General features: G+C 38.4%; 1 protein-coding gene across 1 annotated transcript in view; it reads left to right on the top strand.

The window, feature by feature from the left end:
- Positions 1 to 4,995: 4,995 nt before the first annotated feature.
- Positions 4,996 to 24,145, top strand: part of LOC139739778 (putative FERM domain-containing protein FRMD8P1) — a 28,353-nt gene continuing 9,203 nt past the window's right edge. The window contains exons 1-3 of the mRNA XM_071650377.1: positions 4,996 to 5,255; positions 8,702 to 8,916; positions 12,270 to 12,437. Coding sequence (XP_071506478.1) covers positions 8,721 to 8,916; positions 12,270 to 12,437 — 364 coding nt within the window. The 5' untranslated portion in view covers positions 4,996 to 5,255; positions 8,702 to 8,720. The remainder of the gene's footprint in view (positions 5,256 to 8,701; positions 8,917 to 12,269; positions 12,438 to 24,145) is intronic.

The following is a 24,145-nucleotide window of genomic DNA, read 5'->3' as shown; positions in this document are numbered from 1 at the left end:
TGTTGAACACCTACCATACCCTATTCTATATTCAGCATGACAATTTTCCACATGTAAGGATGGGACCCCCCCCCCCATACAAATTGTAGATGCTCAAGACTGCATTCACACACTCACACACAACTTTGTTGTAAGATTTAAACACTGCTCTGCCTCCGACATTCTTAATTTAGCTTAGCCACATCATACATAAGATCAGTTGCGACAATCGTGACATAATGGCATGGTTAGCATAGACAGAAAGATCCGTCTGTCCGAAGGACTCTTTTATACTTTGCCATTAACGCTGTCCTCCGTAGACAGACGCAAGGTTCCAGTACCCATTGCTGTGTGGATATTCTTAACCACCGTCTCTATCGAAAATTGGGTGAGGTACCTCACCCTTCTCAATTGCGTCTATTAAATTCACGGCCCTAGGTCGGCAAATTTAAGCTTGTATAGTTATATCAACTATCCAAGAATAGACTACACTACAGATCAATGAATAATCCAACATTTCGGTAGAATTTTCAACGTAAAACACACATCAACCAGCCCGTCGCGTCGTCACGTTCAAACTGCAGAAACATACAGTATGAATCTATTAGCCAATCACATGCGAGGTAGTTTCTACGTGTTTTTTTTACTAAAACACGTACGTCGCATGTGATTGGTTTACAGATTCAAAATGGCAACTTACGGTTAGCGAACAGCGATGTTGCGATATGGATAAAATTTCTGCATTATAACCGAGTTACTGTGAGTACTTCGATTGCACAATGTGAGAAATTAACCCCAAATATTGCTGCATAATGTGTCATGTCATGTCAAACTTGTTTGAATGTAAAAAAGCTGTCTGAAATTTGGTTTATTGTAACGTTTGATCTGTGCGCGTTGCTCCACACAGGAGCTGGGATCATTGACTTCGGTCTGTATACAGAGGGGATCCGTGAAGCCAGACGCAGTCTCCGCGGAACATTCCGCGACGGACAGATACAGACCGATCTTTCGGTCAAGGTTTCTAGCATAGCAACAGTGCCCAGTGGAGTAAATTTTACATCAGTAAAGCAGGAGACAGAGTGTGACCATGTCAAAGATTCAGGCCAGTATGTTCATGTTCTTCACGATCATATAAGTCTACAGCACACAACAGTAAAATTTACAAGAGTATCTATTTTAACACGTTTAATAGATTTACAACCTAACCAGCTAACATAATGTTATTGTTAGCTCAGCTGAGTGGGGCTTGCTTTCTACATATAAAGTTTATAACGCTACAGTTCAGTTCGGGAAACCCACTCACAAGGGGGGCCCCTCCTTACAAGTAACCCGTCCCCCTTATAAGTAACCCCGTCCCCCTTATAAGTAACCCCCGGGGCACCCCTTATAAGGAGTCTCCACGCTTTTTTGCAATGCAACGCGAAAATGAAAGGACTGCGGCAATTCGCTTGATTATGTCCATAAAGCTTCACAAGTTTCCTAGTTACTTACGAAATTTGAGCAAAATCGGTTTGAGGCATCATATCTAAAATCATGGATTTAAATGCGATGTCAAACGACCCATGCGAATGCTGAAATGCGAGCGATTACTGGCGTGAGTGTCGCCAGGCGCGGCGGCGCGGCAATGCTGGAGTGCAGACGTGGCGACTGAGTACAGTACTCGGTCGCCACGTTTGCACTCAAGCATTGCCGCGCCGCCGCGCCTGGCGACACTCACGCCAGTAATCGCTCGCATTTCAGCATTCGCATGGGTCGTTTGACATCGCATTTAAATCCATGATTTTAGATATGATGCCTCAAACCGATTTTGCTCAAATTTCGTGAGTAACTAGGAAACTTGTGAAGCTTTATGGACATAATCAAGCGAATTGCCGCAGTCCTTTCATTTTCGCGTTGCATTGCAAAAAAGCGTGGAGACTCCTTGTAAGGGGTGCCCCGGGGGTTACTTATAAGGGGGACGGGGTTACTTATAAGGGGGACGGGTTACTTATAAGGAGGGGCCCCCCTTGTGAGTGGGTTTCCCGAACTGAGTTAGAAATTCCGTATGCCTACCCTATTTCAATTCGCACGGTAAAGACCTGTACCTGCAAAGGAGAACTTTTCTCAGAAAATAATACTGTAATTACCATTGCGTTCTTAGGAGTTGTAATACCCTCTGGAATAGGAAAATAGGACCTCTTTCTCAGCAACGACGTCGAACCTCACAGCCACTAAAACTTGTGTAGAGTCTATGTGTTTAACGTAGTTTTCCCAATCACACACGTGTACGTACTGCGTGTGGAGTGGTAAGACATCGGTCGAGTGAGCAGACGCTGTTTTTGATCGTACCCGTTATGTATAGTATTTGTCAATAGATGGCGCACTTTAAACTCGACCAGCTTCGAGCTGCGTCGACCACTAGCCGAGTGGTTTCCAGAAGAGATTACACCACCATTCCAGTCGAAAGATGCATTCTATGATCCTCCGCCGGTGTTGTAACCTGCATGCTGTCATAATAGATGGTGTATATTTTTACTGCGCAGTCTTGCTACGGATATTAACAATTCCACTTATGTTCAAGTTTACTTAATGAATAGAGCAATATGAAAAAAAAAAAAAATGCCAAAGGTTTCACCAAACTCGGACATGAAATAACTAAGTTATAGAATTTGAGTCACTTGTTTTCACCAATGAATGCAATTAAAATAAAAAGTGTGTGGCTCAATTACCTCACAGTTCTCTACCAGTTCTTCCATTGATTTTGTAAGCTAACAGTGAAAAAAAATAAAGCATGTTGTTGGTCGTTAATTAACAGGTGCAAACTTTTCCACCTCCACATGTATCAATGGAGAAAGGATATTGCAATATGATATTTTTTTGTCAAAAAAAATGAAACTCTAGTATTTTTTTGTCCTTTTAAGGATCTCTGATGACCTCTAACATTCTCTCTACTCTATCAATTTAATGAAAATTCTAGACTAGATATAATGTTAAATCTCTAGTCTGAGTATAAAGGATGGAAAATTAGGGAGGTTAAGAAATTGTGAGGTTTTGTTGAATAGTATTATGAATTATGAGTTGCACATCAAAACCATAATGACTGTACAAGAACTGTCTTGTGTAAATAGATTAGTGAAATTCCCAAATTTCTTAACTTTAGGCCAATTAAGAAATTTTCACTGTTGTAAAGTTTTACCCTTTTAAAATCAGTTTAAATCTTACTTGATCTGGAATTTCCTTCTGGCCAAATTAGATATGATGTAGGCCTATAGCATTGTACTTCAAATCAAATTTCTAATAGTCATCAATTTTAAGAAATATTGAAATAAACCACCCTCAAGAAAAAAAAAAACTCATATTACAATAACAAGTAATGTATCAAAAACTGCATCACGTGTCCTTTGAATTTATCTTTCGTCATGTCACTCTATTTTGAGTGCTATTTCAACAGACTCTATAATGTGAAGAAACCACCTCTAAGTGCGACAAGACACATGCCATATACACGTATACAACTAACAAACAAATCAAAACAACACATTAATGCCGAGACAAAACATTTTAAGAGCGAAAATATAAATATGATGTGTGGATTGGTCAGTCAATGTAACCACACGCTTTTAAAAGGATGGTACAGTATTGGTGGAGATGAGAATTGGGCCTATAACTTTTTGCGAGATATATACCAAGAAAACACTTATGATATAGTACATCAGAACATACCATTTTAAGAGGAATTCAGAGTTTATTTGATGAAAATTGGGCGTGGAGTGACTGAAACCTCCAAAATCAAAGTAAAACAAAGCAATCGTAATAAAGTGTGGGTCCCACACTTAATCAGAATCGCTCTTTTTTGGATATCTCAGCCATTTCAAAACCAATTTTCATCAAATAAACGTTGAATAGCTCCTCATAGAATTACATGCTCTTTCATATTTAGATTTCTCATTCATCTCACAAAAAAAGTTAGAAACTTGAAATTAGGTCTCAACCAATTATTGTATGATCCCTTTAACCAACGGTACTACAAGGGATGGAAAACAAACAAAACAAACAAACAAACAAGGTCATACGTTACTCCGGACTCAACCTTGACACTATAAGTGGCACCCATGCATACCACAACATTTCCGCTTCAGTCGGGGTCCTAAATGTCTCAGCATTTTATCATTTCACATATAGAGGTTGCATGTGTTTTTTTTTCCTGATAAATCCTGATGTTGATAATAGATTTTGTTTATTCATTGAATTATTAAAGATAGATATGATTTATATGCCATTCTTTTCATGAAACTTACAATGATTGATGTGAAATAATAAGGCACAAAAGGAGTTGATTCATTATTCAAGGTATCGGGGAAAAACACTATCAAAACTATAAAACAAACATCTTTATGAGCACTTCTAGGCCTAGACAAACATAACTTTGTGTTAAAGGGTGTGTACAGTGTACAGGTATGTTCAAAACATGAATCTCCACCTCAACCAGTACTGTACTTACAGTCCCTTTAACTTAAAAGCTGCACCCGCTAAAAATAAATGAATAGGGCCTAGATAAATGAAAAAATAAAGAATGAAATAATGTTTCGGGAAAACCAGCTATCTCTCTCTCTCAAAGTTGTTGTTGTTGTTGTTGTTGTTGTCGTCGTCATTGTTGTTGCTGTTGTTGTTGATTTATTTTTTGCCAAAGAATCTTGATCAAGCATTTCTCCGCTCTAAAACACATTTTATGAAGTATACACCACAGTTCTGTAAAATGACTGTGTACACCCCGCAGCTCTAAATTGTATCGACGGCTGGTATGAGGCTAACTTTTTGTCTTGTTTACAACCAAAGTACGATGTGTTATCGCCAATTTGCATGACACTAGAAGCGAGTGTGTGTGACCACGTACACACTACACACAAGTCACCTCTAATCGCCCGCATGTGCTTTGCCTGCTGTGTTCGTTGGTCGTGCCTTCGGACCTAGCGCCTTGAGCTAGCTAGCTTCACACTTTTACAGAGTGCAGTGTGTGTACGACGGACCAACTACCAGCGCCGCCCATCCTCTCTCTCTGAATTTTAGGCGTGTGGTGGATGAATGATCTGAACGCATTACAGCTGTAAATAGATTCTAGTAATTTACTGTGGATGACTACAGACTGGTGTGCAAAGACTTCTACGTTTCTTCGAGGGCTAAACCATAATTATAAAGACATTGTCCTCGAAAGCTGTCGAGATATCCTCTTGCTCTGACGAGAGAAATTGACGCAGATAATCGTGAGAGATCCTTGCTTGGTGAAGGAAGAAAATCAGGTAAGAGAAGTCTGTGGCCTATAACTATCTATACAGTGCCATGCATAGTGCGGTGGATCGGAGGAATTGAGATGAGAGAACGAGCGAGAGATGCTGGTATTATGATACTACTCCCACTTCACATTTGGTGTATTTTATGTAGCAAGCAGGGGCTGCCTAATAATTTATGGTTAGAATGCTCGATCTATATGTGTGATGTGTCTTCTTTTATGTTATTATTTTTTTCTTTTGAGAAAGAGAGAGAAAAAAGTAATTTTGCGCTGGACAATTGCTTGATTGGAAAGAGAGCATCAAGAGATAACTCTACCTGATCGATGAACAGGCTCTGTCCTACACCATCGTTCCGGAAAAGTAAAAGTAAAGTAAAGTAAGTAAGTAAGTAAATCTGTGAGCAGTGGCATGGTAGGGCTAGGGGTCTTGGCTAGCAGATGACTGTTGAATCTAAAAGAGCAATAGATATTAAATGTCGTTTAATAGCTGACTGTTTGTTCTGCTTTGTTGATTAAAAAAGTCTACTAGTGACAGTGTGTTTTTATGTCATTTCCATCCTGACTACACACACACAAAAGAAATGAACTCTGGACTCATGTTTTTTTGGGATGGAATCACATTGTGCAAAATAATGATAATAATAATAATTAAACAAATAATAAAAGGACATGGTGAATGAGTATGGACCTGTATGTGTTGTCTTTCCCAGCCCAGTTTTGTGAAATCTTGTTTTTCATCATACACTGTTTATGCTGTTGTGAATTGTTTGTAACCCTTTACTGAACTCATGCCTTAACAAAATGAACGAGCACTCTTCTCTGAAGGCCTATAGTAATAGATGGGGCAGTAGACAAGGCTGTGTAAATATTGCCTGACCCACCCTATTTGGTTTGCATACACAAATATTGACTCCGTTTGTGATAAACAGAGAAAGTCTACTCAAGGCTATTTGGTCGATTACAAATGTACCATGTGGAAGCACTTAATACATTGTACAAACAAGTATACAGTCAAACCTGCCTTAGCGGCCACCTCTCTATAGCGGCCACCTGTCTATAGCGGCCACTGAAAAATCCCCCCGAGAGAAAAGCCATGTTAAAGACCCTGTGTATAGCGGCCACCTGTCTAACGCGGCCAGCGGCCACAAATTTTGTTTCCCGCGGTAGATTTTAACCTGTCTATAGCGGCCAAAAACCCAATGGAGCTGTAGCCGAGCTGATAATTCAGGGTGTTTTTCTGCTTTTTAGCCGTGCCAGTCATTTCTGGGCAACATTCAGTGATCGCCACCGTTGCATTCATCACTTATTCAGTCACAATAATGCACTAATTCATGACTGTGCACATGCTACATGTACATCTAGTGTACTGTGCAACAATTTCATAAACACCGGCATTGTTCTATGCATGATACACACGTGTGCATACGTACACACATAAATGTACATGTATATACAACGATGATACATGTACATGTAGGCAATGCACACAAAGTTGGATTACCTGTCTATAGCGGCCACCTGTCTATAACGGCCACTTTTTCCGTATCCCTTGGGTGGCCGCTATAGACAGGTTTGACTGTAGTTGTATTAAATCTTTACCCAAATTACAGTGGGTGTTTCTATATTTCTTAGACACACACACACACACGCATGCCCACGCTGTATTGTGAGGTAAAATTTATATTGTACAGTTTTCTGAAGCTGCCATTCCAGCTTAATTGTGTCTACCAATGTTGATACAATGTATGATCAGTGTAGAAAGGATCTAGTTCAGATTTGCATTTTTTTTTCAAAATTTAATGATCATTAACATGAATTATGAAAAGACAGAAGGGAAAAACCCAGGAGCAAATGAGTTTGCTACCAAATGGCAAGCAGATATATGAAAAGAGGAACTGTTTTCTTTCAAATCCTCTTCCATTTCAAGGTAATCAGCCAGGTATAGAATTAGTCACTAACCAGCGAAGCATGACTTGAGTGTTTTGTCCGTAACACTGAACTGCTGAATAACAACCTCTACCTCCTGGTACTATTCTAGTGGCTGTGGAGAAGAATATTTCATTGTTCATGTAAGTGTAGATGTGTATATTCAGAGAGGGCACTATTGTGTTACACAAATATTAAAAGGTCTACTTGTACTTTGTACTCGACATGCATACAAACTTGTGTACATGTGTGTGATAACTGATAAGTCATTCTTTTATTTCCAGTTACTGGTAATCTTGCCATGCCAGTTGTCTTGCTCACATACCTGTATACATTGTAAGCCTGCCTTTAAACTATAAAGATAGATAGATAGATAGATAAATAAATAAATAAGTAGATAAATAATAGATAAATAAATGAATAGATAAATAAATGAATAGATAAATAAATGAATAAATAAATAAATGATGATTATAAGAATATTGCAAACAAATGATTACGGTATGTCTGCCCTTTTTTCAGCAGGATGATAAATTACTCAATTTCACCTTATCAGGACTGTCATCTTAAATCATTGTCGACATCATGATACATTTAAACATATTGCCATTGGACAGAAAGGGTTAAAAAGCAATTTTCATTTTATATTCAAGTTGGCTAAATGATTGTATAAAATCAATCTGACAGTGACAGAAGTTTCATAGAAATCAAGTATTCTAGATTTTTTTTTTCTCTCCACAAAGCAGGTACTACTGTATCCACAGGAACCACTCATGCAAGTTAAAAGAGATAAATTTCACCTACAATTTGAAGAAACAAAACAAAACAAAACAGTTATACAAAAGAATAAGAAACAAGCTTCCCATGATGTGCTTCCATGATTTGTTGTGCAGGAAAAAAAAAAAAAATCAGGAATAACTGAGGCCCTTAGGCCTCTCCAGCCGGCTTAAGAAAGCACATCGGGTAATAGCTTAAACACACACACACACACACACACACACACAAAAACAACCCAGTAAAATGTAAATGACAATTATGATAACACATCAGATTAAGCACACCAAATGAATTATTGTACATAAAAAAAAATAACTGGATAAAAGGGGATACATGTAGAAATTCTGCCATTATGTCAGTTTGCTTAATGTGTGCCATTTTTAAAGTCGATGTCCTATTTAAAGCTGTCATTGCAAGACATTGAAGGTATTTCCATTCATGTATGTTCATGATGTGCTGGCATCTTTTAATGTGAACAGTTCACATCATCTATCATAAGATATATGGTATGATTACACCATGAAGTTTCAGTTTCCAGGTTCTATTGTTCCAAAATGTATGAGGAAATTACATTTAATCGATCATCACTACCTTTTTAAGATATGTTTGATGGTTATTCCATTCTCCTGTTTGATAGTTTTTGTTTCTGTTTCTTGAATGCTGCAGAGTATGATATTCTTGTTTACAGTAATCTTTAAAAAGGTGGCAGTAGTTTTCTCTACTCACCTTTGTCTCGTTTATTGTCATTCTCAGGTGCACACAAACTCCCATCATGCCGAGTGAAGACATGCCCATGAAGATGGTAGGGAGGAGGAAGAATCAAAATGGCTCCCAGGGGTCAAGGTCACCCACAGATTCAAGGTCACCTCCTGGCTCGAGGTCACCCGCTGGGTCACCTTCCGGGTCACCCACCCATGCTCTTCCCATCCAAAGAATGGCCAGTACCATCTCCAACAGATCATCAAAAGGTCAGTCTTGACGACAGTGATGAATAATGAAAACAAATGTTGCGTTTGTGCTGGTAGGGATGTATTGGTCTTAGGAATGGTTGCCCAGTCGATGCCATTTGGTATGGACTTTGCATGATGTCAGCTGTTAGGGAAGTGAAAATCATACTGAAATGTTTATGGGCAATTCCGCAGTTAGGTGGACATGACATGGATAAAAGAAATGTGCCTCTTTATCTTACTCTTTAATTTAGGTATCAACTAATGCCATGGATGTTCACCAATCACTAAGGTCTTTCAAATTCAGTAGATTTTATTTTTTGTATTTATTGATTTTGCGAGATCTAAAACCATCATTTAAAATGTACATGTGGGACTGGGGATGCTGAAATTCACTTAAATGCCAATTACAGTGGGTTGCTTTGAAATTTTTTCCTCAAATTTTTGCTAAAAGGTAAAAGATGAATACATTTAAATACTCCAGAAGTCATGTGACATTTTGTCAATTACAAAAGGGTGAAATGACCTGCGGAATTACTCCGGACAAATGTAACGTTACTAACCGTAACGTTACTAACCATGCATTTGAGGGTCTAGCTAATAAATTATCGGTCGAACTGCTAAAAATATTTGCGTGAACATTTGCCATGATGTAATAATTGAAATTAATGCAACACTTTGTTTGAAGTAACTTGAAATTTTGCACACTTTTTGTTACAAGACATTGATATTTTTGTCATGTCCTTTTTTCGTAACGTTACTAACCAGCCCTTTTAGTTGCCATAGCAATTCTAATATTTATTGGATTGTTCTCATTCTTTTCTATATCATAGACCTGGGAAGGATGAACATGTTTTAACATGATTTTGACTTGAAATGAATAAATGGTGATTTAGTAATAAAAATAAATATCTAAATTTCTTTAAATGTAACGTTACTAACCGCGGAATTGCCCTTATGATGTATTTAAAGATCTGTTTACACTGTATTTCTGGCATTTTTGGACCTTCGACACATTTCATAATTTTGACAACGGCTGCTACCAAACTACTAGTGTGGTATTTGTGAATTGTGCCGTCGAGAATGTGGGTGTGATACTGCATTTGTATTGATATTTTAAATCACCTTGAATTAAATAACATTTCTAAACCAATGTGGGAGATTTGCTACACAAATCTGCAGCGTACCTATTGTCATGAACAGTACAAACTGTGTACAGTGTATTCCTATGCTTTCAGGGCTGTTTGGTCGTCAGGGTGATAGAGAATAGAGATACATAATGGTACATCTTTCTCCATCAAAATGAAATGAGAAACTTGGCCAATTGCCCATATAAACTGTTCACATCATTTGATGTTATGTCATTTACAGAAATGCATATAAAATTACTTTTAGAAATCTTAATCATTATAAATTTTTATCATATTTTGTATGTGCATCTAAACATTGCCACGGAACCATTGACCTGTTTGAGTGAACATGACAAGAGAGATGAGAATTTGAAAACATGACATTCCACTTTGCAAAATTTGTCCTTCACAAATGCCTCATTTGCCCAATTGGAATTTTAGATACTGCCCCACCCAAACCACACAATTACACACATATTCAGAGAAATGTTCTTTTTTAACAACATTGATGACCTCATTTCAGAGAAATAATACATTTTGCTTCTTTTGAAGTACTCTCTGGACTTTGGCAAAGCGTAAAACTTCTATGTAATTATGAGATGCACAAAATGTATACCAATATATTGAGTAGAGTTGAATGTTTATGAATATTATAGAATCAGATTGTGTGTTGACTTGAATGGGAATGCTAAATACTTCAATGGATTTAATATTGAGGTGCATTCAAAATATGGTGTGATTACGTGTACACTTGTACATTGTAATCTTGGTGATACCATTACAAGAACATCATTGTAAATCAGTAAGATTGTAGGATCTGGTTGTAAGCTTGAAGAACACAAGTTTCACATATTATGTGGACCACATTGGCCATGATAAAGCACAGAGTGGCAACAAATTACAATGTGTTAGCTTTTCTGTGAGACAGGTAATATTTTACCAAAAAAAAAAAGAAGTATGCAAATGAACATAAGTTTAAATTTTAGAAATTTTGCTGTCATTATGATTATGAAATGACAGTACATGTAAGTCTTTCTCTGGTTGTGAATATGACAGTGATTGGTGTTCACTGCGGGGATGATCACAGTGAAACAATAATTCAATACTGCATGTTGACACTGGAAAAGTATCACCATGTGTTCAATGCACATCTCCTGACGTCAGAGTCATGATGTAAACAAGCTGCAATGTAAATTATGCGTTGGTTGCAGGACCTGTCAGTGAGATGACTTGCAGTCAGCTATCAAAATGTCAACATCATATCCAAAGTTTGTTTGATATAGCCCTGTTCTAGTAATTGTTTGGTAGTGTATGAAGAATTATAAACAAACAAGAGAAGTACAGGTACAAATATAAGTGATATTAATTCTTAAATCTTTGATGATTGCTTGATTCCGTGTGCAGATGTCTGTACAATTTTTGCCCAAAATGGAATCCAATTTATCTATATTGTAGAAGTCGTATTTCTAGAGTTTCCTTATGTTCTGCTTTTTCCATGGATTTTTATGAGGTATTACCATATTGTGTATCCCTTTAATGTCTAAACATTATGCTGAATTTTGATGCACTGATTTTTTATTCTTGTTGCCTGTACCATTGTACATGTACCTTTGTAATAAAGCATATAAGATATACTGTAAGCTCTTTCCAGGAGTTTGTATGGGAGGTCACATTTTTCTTGTCATAATTTCTCTAATATTTTTCTGAATAGGGGGGAATGTACTTGTATAACAACATTGTACAACATCAAACGCAACAAATAGGTAGTGCTTCTCAATTTCATGTTCTGCTTCTGCTTCTCTTCCAAGAAATGCACATTTTTTGTCTGATCTCTCTGGAGTGCTTATCCATACACTGTATTTCTTCTTTTTGGACTTTAATGACTACACACACACTTTGCAATAAGTTTTCATGTCTGCATCTAGACATAATGATCGATGACAAAGAAAGTTTTGCTTGAAGAAAATTACTGCATTATGATATTGTATTTGAGGACAATTTCACTCTAAAAGATCATTACACCTTGTCCGACAAGGTGTAATGATCATTTAGAGTGAAATTACAATCAAGTTAAGAATGAATTTGATGTATGCCTGGATGCATTGTCTTGCAGTAAAGTAAAGTGTATTGTTTCATAATCAATGCACGCTTATATACTACACATGTATGTAGTATACTAAGATAACGAAATGCAAAGAAAGTATAATTATAAGCTGTCACTGAATTACTAATGCCTCCCCGCAGCCACTGACGTATGCGTTTTCCTTCGAGATGGCTCGGCTCATGAAATTTTCATCGAAAACGTGCTGACGACGTCGGCGGGAGCTCTGTTCTCACTCATGATGGATTGTCTCAGCTTGCCTCCCGAGGCGTCCGACATCTTCTCCCTCTGGCTTACGTCACCCCTCCTACGTGAGTATACATCACTAACCATCATCTGGTATCATGCAAGTGATTGGGTTGAGGGCACTCTAAGGAAGAGACATTGGGATGCAGTGAAGAATACTCCCCCCCCCCCTTTCTCCCCAAGGCCCCCCCCCCTTTTCTCCCCAAGGCCCCCCACCATATCTTGTTGAGCAAAGTAAGTGTTTGAATGAGTTCAGTTTATCAGTGTGTCATTATCCCTGAGAGAGAGATCAAATGTGTGTGAAACAGCATATGTGTGCATATACTGTATATGCTGTTATTTTTTGCGTACAGATATTTTCGCGAATGAGGAGGTCACGGACATTTTAGCGAGATGTTGTTATCGCGCCTTCATAAGCACACTACTACCTTTACATAGCGTATGATGACATTTTCGCATGTTGTTAAACAGTTGTCCAACTGTGATTCACAAAATTCACGAAATTCAAACCCTCGCGAAAATAACAGCTTATACAGTAATTCAAAGTGGAAGTTCTGAGTGGATTTTTATTGGCATGGTAGCTAATGAGAGTATAATTAATTGCGCATAGTCAGAGATGTATTTAGAAACAAGATATCTTGAAGGAGTCCGTGATGTTGTGACTTACATAACGTGAATTTAACTCACTTGGGGCCATAATGCCATTTTTAAACCCTGAGCCCCCTGCAAGTCAGGAACCAGTGCTTTTTTTATGGGCATTACTCAGAAGGCAGATACCCTAGACAGATGATTGACAAAAGGTGTGTATGGGATGACCAGGATTTACTTGGGAGGAGTTAGAGTTGAGGGGATCTTCAGACGGTTCTGCCGACAGCATTCCGCAGGACCACAGGTATACTGCTGCGCACAAATGGCCTTCAATCGGAGGAACTCTGTATTGCCACCAAAGGGCACCATGCTTTTCCTGTCTGTATGCAGGAACAGGAAAACGACAGACAACACAGCTCTTCCCGTCACTTGTTGATAAGATCTCATGGTGAACTTTTAAAGGGTCGAGTTTGCAGTACATTGCATTTGTTTTTCTTTGGAGTGGTCCTGTTTTGCCATTATGCATAACAATTGATGCGTTGACATTGCCCTGGATAAGAACATGAAATAAACTTTGTAATGGTATGCCCATTACATGTACAATGATGTACATACAATTCAATCCTCAAATTCCTGCTTTTTCTTATTTTTTTCCGAGCTCCGTGTTGCACCTAAAATGTGGCTCCTTTTGGCCAGGTGCTAACTTCTCCTATTTTACTCTGAGCTTATCGTCTTTAACCTGTTGAGTCCTGAGTAAACTTGGGCAAGTGTCTATGGGAAATGCGTGTCGTAGATGTTGTGAGTTAATGGGAATCCCTGTGCATCAGTGATAGAGAGCAGGTCTTGAAAATGGAAGCATTTAGTGGTGGTGGATCAGAAAATATTCTTCATTGTGAAACTCAATGTGTTTTTCAAGAAAGATTGTTACTGTTCGTTGTTTACATTGACATCTTTATGGTATATGCAGTGACCTATATCTAGGTCTGTCTTGTAATTAGTAACCAAGCAGTAGGAACTATGACAATTGAGCCCAATTTAGCTTAGGGGGAGCTGTTACTCTGGAGATGACTAATTTTCAAGTGGGTCAAATACCACCTGGCCATTGGGTACACCACAAACTTTGAAATGACATATAAATTAAAGAGGATTGTGTCTGTCACCACCCTGTTCCATTCTGGGAAACTAAAAGCAAGTGGTGCCGGTACTCAGCGTCACGAGACAAAACTTTTATTAATGGTCACTCAGCAGCCCTTTGTTTCAGCACCGATTTAGCAACGACAAAAAAAAAAAGAAGAAAGAAAAGAAAAGAAATGTGACAGTTATACTCCCATTTGGTAAGAACAATGTTGCAAATCACATTGTGTGTTTAAAGTTCATTTATAATGAAACATCTGAAAAATAGGTACAGTTAGAGACTGAAGGACAAAAACTCTTCATTTGTTATTTTTTTAGGTATTATGAAGGCAAAAATCGTGATCAGATGAGGGTCCAGTGTATCTAGATTTATGACTGTACCTCTGATCGAGTTTCAAGAGCACATATTCCAAAGTCTCATTGGAACACTCCATAAAGAAATGTATGTAATGTTGTGATTAGTGCAACCCAAAGATCTGGCTGTAAATGAAGTTTACTTCACAGAACCATCATTGCCATTTAGGAAACAGCTTGATAAGCTGTGTTAAAGATAGTTTTCTAGATATCAAATATCCTGATTGATTTTGTTTTGGAAAAGAAAGTGCTTGCAATCGAAAAGTTCTACACCCCACATTGTCAAAGATTTGGTCATTGTGTCTAAACTCTGTTGATAAGTTTAGCATAAAAGACTAGCCTATGACTTTCTAGTTGTATTTTTCTGTCATGTACAAAGCTTGTGAAACATTTTGGTTGAATAAAGACATATTGCTATTGAAAGATGGTCTCATGAGAAATTTGCTTTAATGCTGTAAAACATGTGATGTGATTGGTTTACAAATTTGATTTGTCACTTTGTCATGAGATCTGTCTGTCTGTGACGTTATGGCTACATCACCTTGTGGAAACGGGGCGGGGTAGGGGTTGCAAGCCTCATCCTGTGACCCACCCGCAGCAATAAAACCAATGTCAGCAGCACTTCCAGAAATCAATTTGACAAGTTACGAAAGGGGGCAGGTTTCTTGGCGTCATGCTAGTCAGCGGCGCTCAGGCTCCCCGCTGTAGCGGGACACAGGTCTGATGGCATCTCACTGGTATACCATGTTCTGAGTCCCCCCTGGATAGTTTCATTTCCATCCCATCTTCGACTTTCGTGGCACAACATCATTGGCACCTTGACAGGCTCTTGTTATAATAATGAACTCAAACCATCCAGTTTGAAATATATCAGAGTTGAGTTGTGAAATAGGAATTCATAGAAATCACTTACACAAATGCTATTGTTGGTGGAATAAAGATTGCCAAGATAGTCACGTCATGATAAAAAAATTGTGGTTTGCCCAAGTATGTTTAGATCCTTGCTGATTTGTAGGTCTACCTGGCTTGTAAAAAGCTTGAAGTGAAAGTCTACAATGTAACATTTCCATCACTGTTTTTATAGAGTGGATGGAGAATGCTACAATGTGCGCAGATTTGAAGTGATTAAATTCTTACCCTGTATGGCACAGAGACATATATATCTACATGTACCTAATACATTGTACACAACTAGCTCTTCAAATGCAAATTTTGAGATTCCTAAAATGGAGTGCAGTGATCTAAAGTGCATGTATGTGTGTAAATGCAGAGGAGAAGATTTTGCACATGCTCTTTTGGATATTTATTAAATCATCTATGATTATTACTAATCACCTTTTGATTTTCCCTATTGCGTGTGGGCTTATTATGTGAATATATGTGACGAAATTGTTAGCTTTAGTTCAAGGTCAGCACCCACAAAACAGATTTCTAGAATCATTGTGTTTGATTTATAGCCGTCCAATTAATGCAATGTTTGCATTATCGAGACAGATTTGTAATGCAACGCCATCCAACCATGCATTATCGCTCATGCATTGGGTTTTTCCTAAAAATAATCGGTAGCCAGCCTTGATTTGGGGTAATGATCGGCGAGCAGGAGTGGAGAGTGTGGACGTTAAGTCTCACGCATGATACCGGAGTCACCCCAAAGTGGCACAATCTATGGGCTGTAAAGGGGTGTATCATTCATGAGTTCCGCACCCACATGACCACAGGCAACAGTAGAGAGTTCAAGCATCGAGCCAAGGGAGGGTTCAGTATGAAACCACAATGGGTCGCTTCCTCAATGCTGAGATATCAACAAACAGATCTCATACAGGAAAGTGATAGTCTCTCTCCCAGGCTTTAGGCTGTTTTCTCTATCCTTCATTGATGTCTTGAGTAGATTAGATCATCTCAAATCATCATACAAGTTTGTATGTACACAGTACAAGCTACTAAACTTGTTTAACAGCATAACAGCTAGCTGCCCCAGAGCTCGGCTTGAAATAAAAGCTCTGATGTTGTTTTTATGCCGAGTTTAGGCTCAAGTGTTTTTATTACCTTGCGGGACATGAAGGAAGTAAAATTCTTTGCAAATAAAAACTGAAAACTGTGTTGCTTTCTATTATCCTGGTTTTGAGAGTGCAAAACAGAAATGAAAGCACTCTAGTAAATTTTCAGTGAACTCTTAAGGACAGTCAATTTGCATTTCATGAATTTACCCTCAGTCAGTAATCAAGCTCAACCCATTGAAGACGGACTGATTTTCCTACACTTTTGTATAACACACATTTCCCATTCACCCTAGCCTGAGAATGCTTCGGACTAGTCTTCAATGGGGTAACATGAAATAAGTGAAATACTGTATACGCCATATATTTTGCGAGTCTAAATTTTCGCGAATCTGGTTTTCCCGGCAATTTCGCAAGCGCTTAGATTCGCGATCATGGAGTCCTGGTACTGAAAAGAGAAATGTACACGCGTATGTCACATTCACATCGGGATCAGAGTCAATATTTTCGCATGTCTTTAATTTCGCGAATAGCACCTGACTCGCGAAATTCACGAAAATAAAAACCTCGTGAAATATTCGGCGATACAGTATGTGTCTTTAGTTTCTTTTTTACATTATAAAGATTGTCATAGAGTTTATATACTCAGAAGAAACTGGTCTGATCTCCTGTGATTTTTTGTTGTTGTGTATTAAGTATTGTATGATGTTCAGCTTCAAAGCACTAGACATTCCCAGGTTTGCCTCATGTCAACATGATGCTAAATGCAAATTATGATACCGAGTAATGTGTGTGTGTGTGGGGGGGGGGGGGGGAGGTAAACCATCATGTGCACTATAAACTTAAAACTTTGTAGTCATTACATGTAGTACTCTATCACTTAGTGAAAAAGAAGGTTGTTCAAGAGCGTCGGACATTTGCCACCTAAAGGTACCACTCATATCGATGCACCGAATGTTTAGATCAATATACAGTATTAGATGTGTGGTACCTGGTATTCCATGTTCAGAGAGAGCATTAAGCTTTGATGCATTCTAAAATGAAGCTGGTACGACACATAGTCGATACTCTGCATTAAGTGCACTGCTTAAGGTAATGGCATGCTGGCAATTAAATTGGGATCTATCACACCTTGAATGTACCGTGTACAATGTAGATCTGTATTTTCAATTACTGGGTGCTTGACTGTTATGGCCACAGGGCCTCAGTAGCAGGATTCATATCACCTGATCTCGTAAACCAGCTAGGCAAATGTTTAAGTCTGATTGCATATTTTGTACTTGTCAAAATTACCAGAAAGATTAAGATTGCAATGCAATATTTCTCACTTTAAAGGAGTACCGGTATACATATATTGTAAATCTTGAGAATGAGGTCAAGAAATCCCTCAGAAACATTATAAATGTAACATCACTGTATTTATTTGAATATTTTCATTACAAATAAAGAAGAGGTAAGATTTGTAATATGGAGTCAGTCTTTTTATCCATATCCACGTCTGTTCATTTTAATAGTAAAGAATCTACACGTAGGAAGGAAGCATTGCTATCATTGCTGGATTTGCATGGAAAACCCCATAACTAGTGTTATACACACAGTCCAGGGCTCTGGTACAGAAAGGGTTAAAAGGCTCGAGAAGCATGATGGCTTTGATGCATTTATAGAAATGATGATGGCAATGTCATGCATGCCATGAAGTGATGTCGCGGTGGGACGACAGGGTTATGACATTTGTTTGACGGTCCTGACAATTCTGTAATGAGCATGTGTGGGGTTTTTTTTACTGCAGCAGTTTTCAGTTTGAAGCCCTGCTCGCACACCGAGCCACAGAGGCGTGACTACGCAGCGTGTGCTTTGCCACGGGCAGTGTTGGCATAGTGTCACGCGTGGGATTCGTGGGAGGCTGCGGTCGAAACAAACAAATTCTGCCGTTGCAAAAGCAGTGATTTATGCTCCACCACATTTAGAAAATAGATGCCATTGAAAAGGTCCATGGCCTTTCTTTCATGCTGAATCAATGACTCTGGCTATTGAATAAAATGCACTGTCAGTATTTCAAACTGCAGTGAGAAATCTCTAACTTATTATGTCAGCACAGATTTGCCAAAGGGGTCTAATGATATTGCCGTCAAATCAGAATCTGTCTGAATTGAGTTGTATCTTAATAGAATGTTCATCATTGTAACTACATAAATATTTGGTGCACTAAATACTTTTTTCCCAATCTAAATTGCGTAGAAGCTCTGTTCATTCGGGGTTTTTTAAATCTGGACAAGAAGATACAAGACAGATACCGTACACTGTATACATGCACAGTGTGCACACAGGACTCATGCATTACCAGAGTGAATGTAATGTAAAACCAGATGTTAAGCCAGTCTAAATTTTTGTGAATAGGGACTTCCCAACGATTTTGCAAGTGGTTATAAAATTTGTGATGGTGGGGTACAATACTAAACGGAGATATGTATATGCTCATCACATTCATATATGGATCAGAGTCAATATATTCGCGTGTCTTTAAATTCGCAAATAGCACCTGACTCGCAAAATTAGCGAAAATAAAATATCACAAAATATTTGGCATATTCAGTAGTGATCAATAAGGCTGTACAGTTTGCAGCCTGATAGAAGTTGCAAAGTTTGCATGGCTATGCTGTCATGGCGTGCACCAAGGTAGCAAAGATGTAGGACCAAAGGTTACCTTCCCTCTTAGATTTAAATCATGCCACTCTGACAGTTATAATCTCTTTGATTGTTTGATTAATCATGAAGAACTGTACTTCAACTGATTCACTCAATACAAATCACTTGTTAAAAAAAAAAAAGGTGCAAAGGTGAAAATGTGACAAACTCAACATTTCTATTCAAAGCAATCACGTTTGCTCAAAACACGTGTTGTGCCCCTACGTTAGGCACCTTGGGGTATCTAGTATTCTGTGAAACACTTGTGTACATCCCAGGAGTAAACACTGGTTGAAGTTTGCAGTCCTGTGTGTACATTGTATGGTGTCTGCACAGCAGATAGGACACAGTTCACCTGAATCCTCTTTCTCTTTCGTTTCGCCAGAAGCGGGCCGGAGAGCAAAACCTAATGGGCTCCCACGAAAAAGGGGGCAATTCAGCTTACTCACTCATTCATGACCCCAGAGGATGAACCTATTATTATGGGAAACGTACCCAAATGTTAATGCTGGCTAATGCAGACCCAATCGATTAATGCAGTCCGATAGAGAAGTGAGGGCATCTAACAGCAATTCAATGGAAGCCTCACGTCATCCTATTTGACAGTTGATATAATTCTTTTGATTCCTTGCCAAGTGCATGATTATTGAGCTCTGACATCTATTAAGATATCATGGTACCAGCATTTTACTGTGGCCTTTCCTTATGTGTATGTGTGAGTGTGTGTGTGTGTGTGTGTGTGTGTGTGTGTGTGTGTGTGTGTGTGTGTGTGTGTGTGTGTGTGTTTGGTTTTGTACACGTTTTTTTCCTTTCCATTATGAAACCAAAACTATATTTTGTTTATCAAATGTGATTAAGTATATCTGCGTTTATTGATTTTTGAGGTTTTGATTACAGTCACCTTTCGTAGCTGTGATAAAGTACAGTAGAATAATCATGTGAATATGATTTGTTTGGACTCAAGTCTGCTCTCTCTGTTAAACTCTGGATATACTATGTATACAGTGGAAAACCAGCAATTTCATGTCCTTCAGATGATTTTTTTTTTCCACAGTGTAGGATGGGATATTTCCACAAGTGGTTATACAATTTACTGATTTGATTACTTCCTGAAAAAAATAAACAATGAATAAATCTTAACTCGTGGAAGAAGGAAATACTTTCCAAACAGTGAAAACCCCTAATCCTTGTTGTATCGGTGGTAATGAAAATTGTTGCCATTTTATTAGCTAAGGAAAACCATTTACAATCTGTATATGTATGTTCTGTTGTTAATAGTACTTGAGTTTCAAAGTACATCAAAATGAACTATGACAAGAGTCGGTTTAATCAATTTAAATTGTCTCACTCATTCATACGTCATTTCAAATCCATTTAAGTTTCTGATATTGATTAGAAGTATAGATTAATATGTCCCTGTGCTGAGTACAATGTGTTAGGTGAGAAAAGACTCACTGTGCATCTATCACTAGTACATGGATGTACGATCTATTGATTTCTTAAGTGCTTGCTGCATCACGTTCTTGTCATAGCCATGTGATGTGGAGGTTTACTACCAATGAGTCATCGTGCCATCAGAATCTTCATCTCATTTCTGTGGCATCCAGTCCAGATGAACTAGGAGAAAACGAAGGGGGACAATTCAGCCGATGCAGTTTTCCACCAACCTCACTAAGGAGATGACCTCTGCGGGTCGAGTGCGTCATTAGACTGTCGTGTGTGTGTGTGTGTGTGTGTGTGTGTGTTTGTGTGTGTGTGTGTGTGTAACATGTTGAGTGCTGAGACTGCCAGTTGAATACTGGTAGGCCTACAGGCAAATGTGTTGTGTATGAAGTTCTTGCTTGCTTGCATTACATCGCACCAACATGTTGTTGCATTTGTTTCCTTACAATTGTTTATGGACTGAAAAAAAGTTTTAGTATTCTCCATTTTTGTTAAATCTAATGTATATTTGCTCCTGAAAAAGCATTTTTTTGTCTCTCAGACCAAAGTTGATAAAGTATGATAATTATGTATGACATACAGACATTTTAAAACAACAACAACAACAGCAAAGCATTGTGATTACTCCTCTCAGGACTGCCATCTCAAAGATTAAATTGCTTTCACACGTGAAAGACTTGCATTGGGTGTGAATGCATGAGATGCCATGCAGAATGATGTGGAGAGGCTGAGGAGTTCATTTATATCATGGAGACTTGACATTCATGGGAAAACAACAATAACAACAACAACAACCCAGCAGAATCATCCCACATACCGGTACTGTACAAGTTCACTACGGTGGGGGGGGAATTGAATTGCACACAAGTGCCTTAATGACCCACTGTGCCCTCCCCCCCCCCCCCCCCATAAAAATTAAAAAGTGCATGAATAAAGATCCAGACAACTATGTTCATAGTTTGTGCAGCACTTTTGCTCATCAAGTACGGCATTGGTTATGTTCCTTGTCCTTCACACATACATTACACAAGGAAGAAAGTTGCATAGATGTACAATATTTCAAGGAAAAAGTTCTTCCAGTGGCAAGTTTTTGTTGTTGTTTTCTTGCTATTGTTTTTCATAATAGATGTCTCAGAAATAAGATCGGGAAGTGTATGAGTACTGTCATGAAAAGACGGACTGCAATTTGAGGACAAGAAACTGTCAGGATAGGGTAAAATTTAATAAGCTGTCTAGGGACTTTAAATCTTTCTGCACGCCATAGTCAAGATTTCTATATTCACACATACAACCTGTCTATCACATTTTGCAGTGCATGGTGTCACTTGCAGGAAGCATTAATCAGGGTTTTTTTTTAGCTTGGTCCCCGTCTGCTTCTCAGAATAATTTATATTCTGTATACATCATGTGAGAAAAAAAAAAGAACAAGAAAAAGATGTGATAATGGCCCTGTATCCTGAACACTGGTGATATTTTAGAGTAGACTGTATGAACTTTGGGCACACACACACACACACACACACACACACACACACAAGAAAAAAAAAGCAAGATAAAGGGTAGACACCGCATGACTGTCAACACAATCTGTGATGAATACCTTGAAAGCTGTGCAAGATACGAGGAGTAAACAGGCTGGAGATACGAGGTACACAATGTAAAAGTTGGTCATCTGCCTAGTCTCCACTCAAGGCCCCAGAACTTATCAGTAGAGTAACATACATTTCCATGATACAGTGAAATTCTATGCATATTTCCAGCACAGTGGATCGTCATACAAAGCTTGCAGGGGATTGTCTGTCCTTATTTGGATTACATGAGTGATATTCATGTATGGATATTGCTTTTCTCTTGTGAATTTAATAATCATTTGTATGATAAACAGACCAAAAGATTTTAGTTCTGTACAAGGGACATGGATTTTGAATAAGCTGTGAAATAAGTGATTCCATGCACAGAGCTGTTTGCCATTTCATGGCTTATACAACACTAGATTTTGATGGGGGAGGATGTTTGTAAGTAAATTTTGTATTGTGCATGTGTACCTTACATACTTTGATAGTTCAATGAATTATGCGTCTACTAACTAAGTAGCTAAAAAAGTTCTGTCCCAACTTTATCGTTGGTGTACCAGAATGTTCAGAGCATTCTATGGAACTTTTAAAAATGCATTTTACAGCAGTAAATTTTAATGGGCCAGTGACACTATGATTAGCCTGCTGTTCCAGTTTGATGGTGGTTAGATCCAACGAATTGATGACAGACAAATGAATATGGTTGATGGGCGTGTCTGGAACTGAAGGAACCCATCAGAGTGGGGAGGGGAAAACTCATTTTCTTTTTAGTATCCTAAAGTTAATACTACATCTTCCTGCAGATACCGATCAATGGGAATGTCAAATCTCTTGATGCTCTGACGCCTCGTCGCTAGGAGCTGCATAAGAGCCAGATTCGTCAAATGATGTCAGCGCGATGCCGTATCGCGTCATCGTGACTTAAGAGAGATTAGTGCACTTCCTTGGAAGCCGTTGTACGAAGACTAGCCGGGTGGATGTGTTTGTGTTCAAAGGGCAAGCACATGATGCACTTATGACTGTCTGCTAGTCTCGCTATCTAAGAGATTTATCTCGCACTGGGCAGGAAATTTGAATTCGGGCGGAGAAGCAGCGGCAAAACGTCAAGTGACCAATGCTCTTTAACTCATTGTGCAGTCGCCGTACATGCACGAGTGCGATAAGCGCCTCTTCCATCATGTGCTAGTCGGTGTGATACCATGACATTAATAGCTTAGTGAACAAGTTTAACTCATGACAGGTACCTCTATGGGGTCAGACAAAGTATAGATCTTATTAGCTCCTGGCTCACAGCTGGTGCCATGTTCCCAGAATTCATGCTCTCAAACTTGGATTCAAGAAATCAGCTCAGTCTTCCGTCTGTCTCTCTTCACTCACTATTTTAGTAAACTGTGCTCTCAAGTTAGAGCCATGAATAGCCATAACAGATGCTGCACATGACTAGGCTTCACCATTATCAGTTCACACTCAGTTTTCAGACAAACACCCTAAGTGCTTCAAATTTGATAGGAATGTTAAGTCAGTGCTCAGAGCTATAGTGAATGATTGTTGTGTGAATGATCCATTGCTTCGAAAAGGATTTGTTGTTTCATATTTTATTTTTTTTTAAAACAAAGTTTCACTTTAAATTATTTGCGTGTGAATTTTATCAGCAACATGTTATTTGTTTACTTCTTCAAGGAGGAATAATATTTCAATGCAAAGTCATTGTGGCACTTTGTAATAGAATGTTCATTCAAGAGAATTTGTCATATTTTTTCTCAAATGGAGTGTTGTTGTTTTCACACTATCCCCATGTACAAGTATCTGGTATTGTGTGGGCTATCAGAAATTGAGCAGAGACGGGCACTTCTACTGATCCAGATTGTATCAAATGACAAGGCATCCAGCACAGACACTAATATGGACAATTATGTAGTGTCTGTGGAAAAACAGAACAAAAAAAAAAAAGGAGAGAGATATAATCCATGTCCATTATAGGACCACATTATTGTTAGC

The sequence above is a fragment of the Diadema antillarum genome, unplaced genomic scaffold, assembly GCF_040938485.1.
Source record: "Diadema antillarum isolate AM-2024a unplaced genomic scaffold, OU_Dant_1.0 scf00000029, whole genome shotgun sequence".
Lineage (NCBI taxonomy): Eukaryota > Metazoa > Echinodermata > Echinoidea > Diadematoida > Diadematidae > Diadema > Diadema antillarum.
Note: the sequence above shows the minus strand (reverse complement) of the source record. Positions and strands in the feature narration are given on the sequence as shown.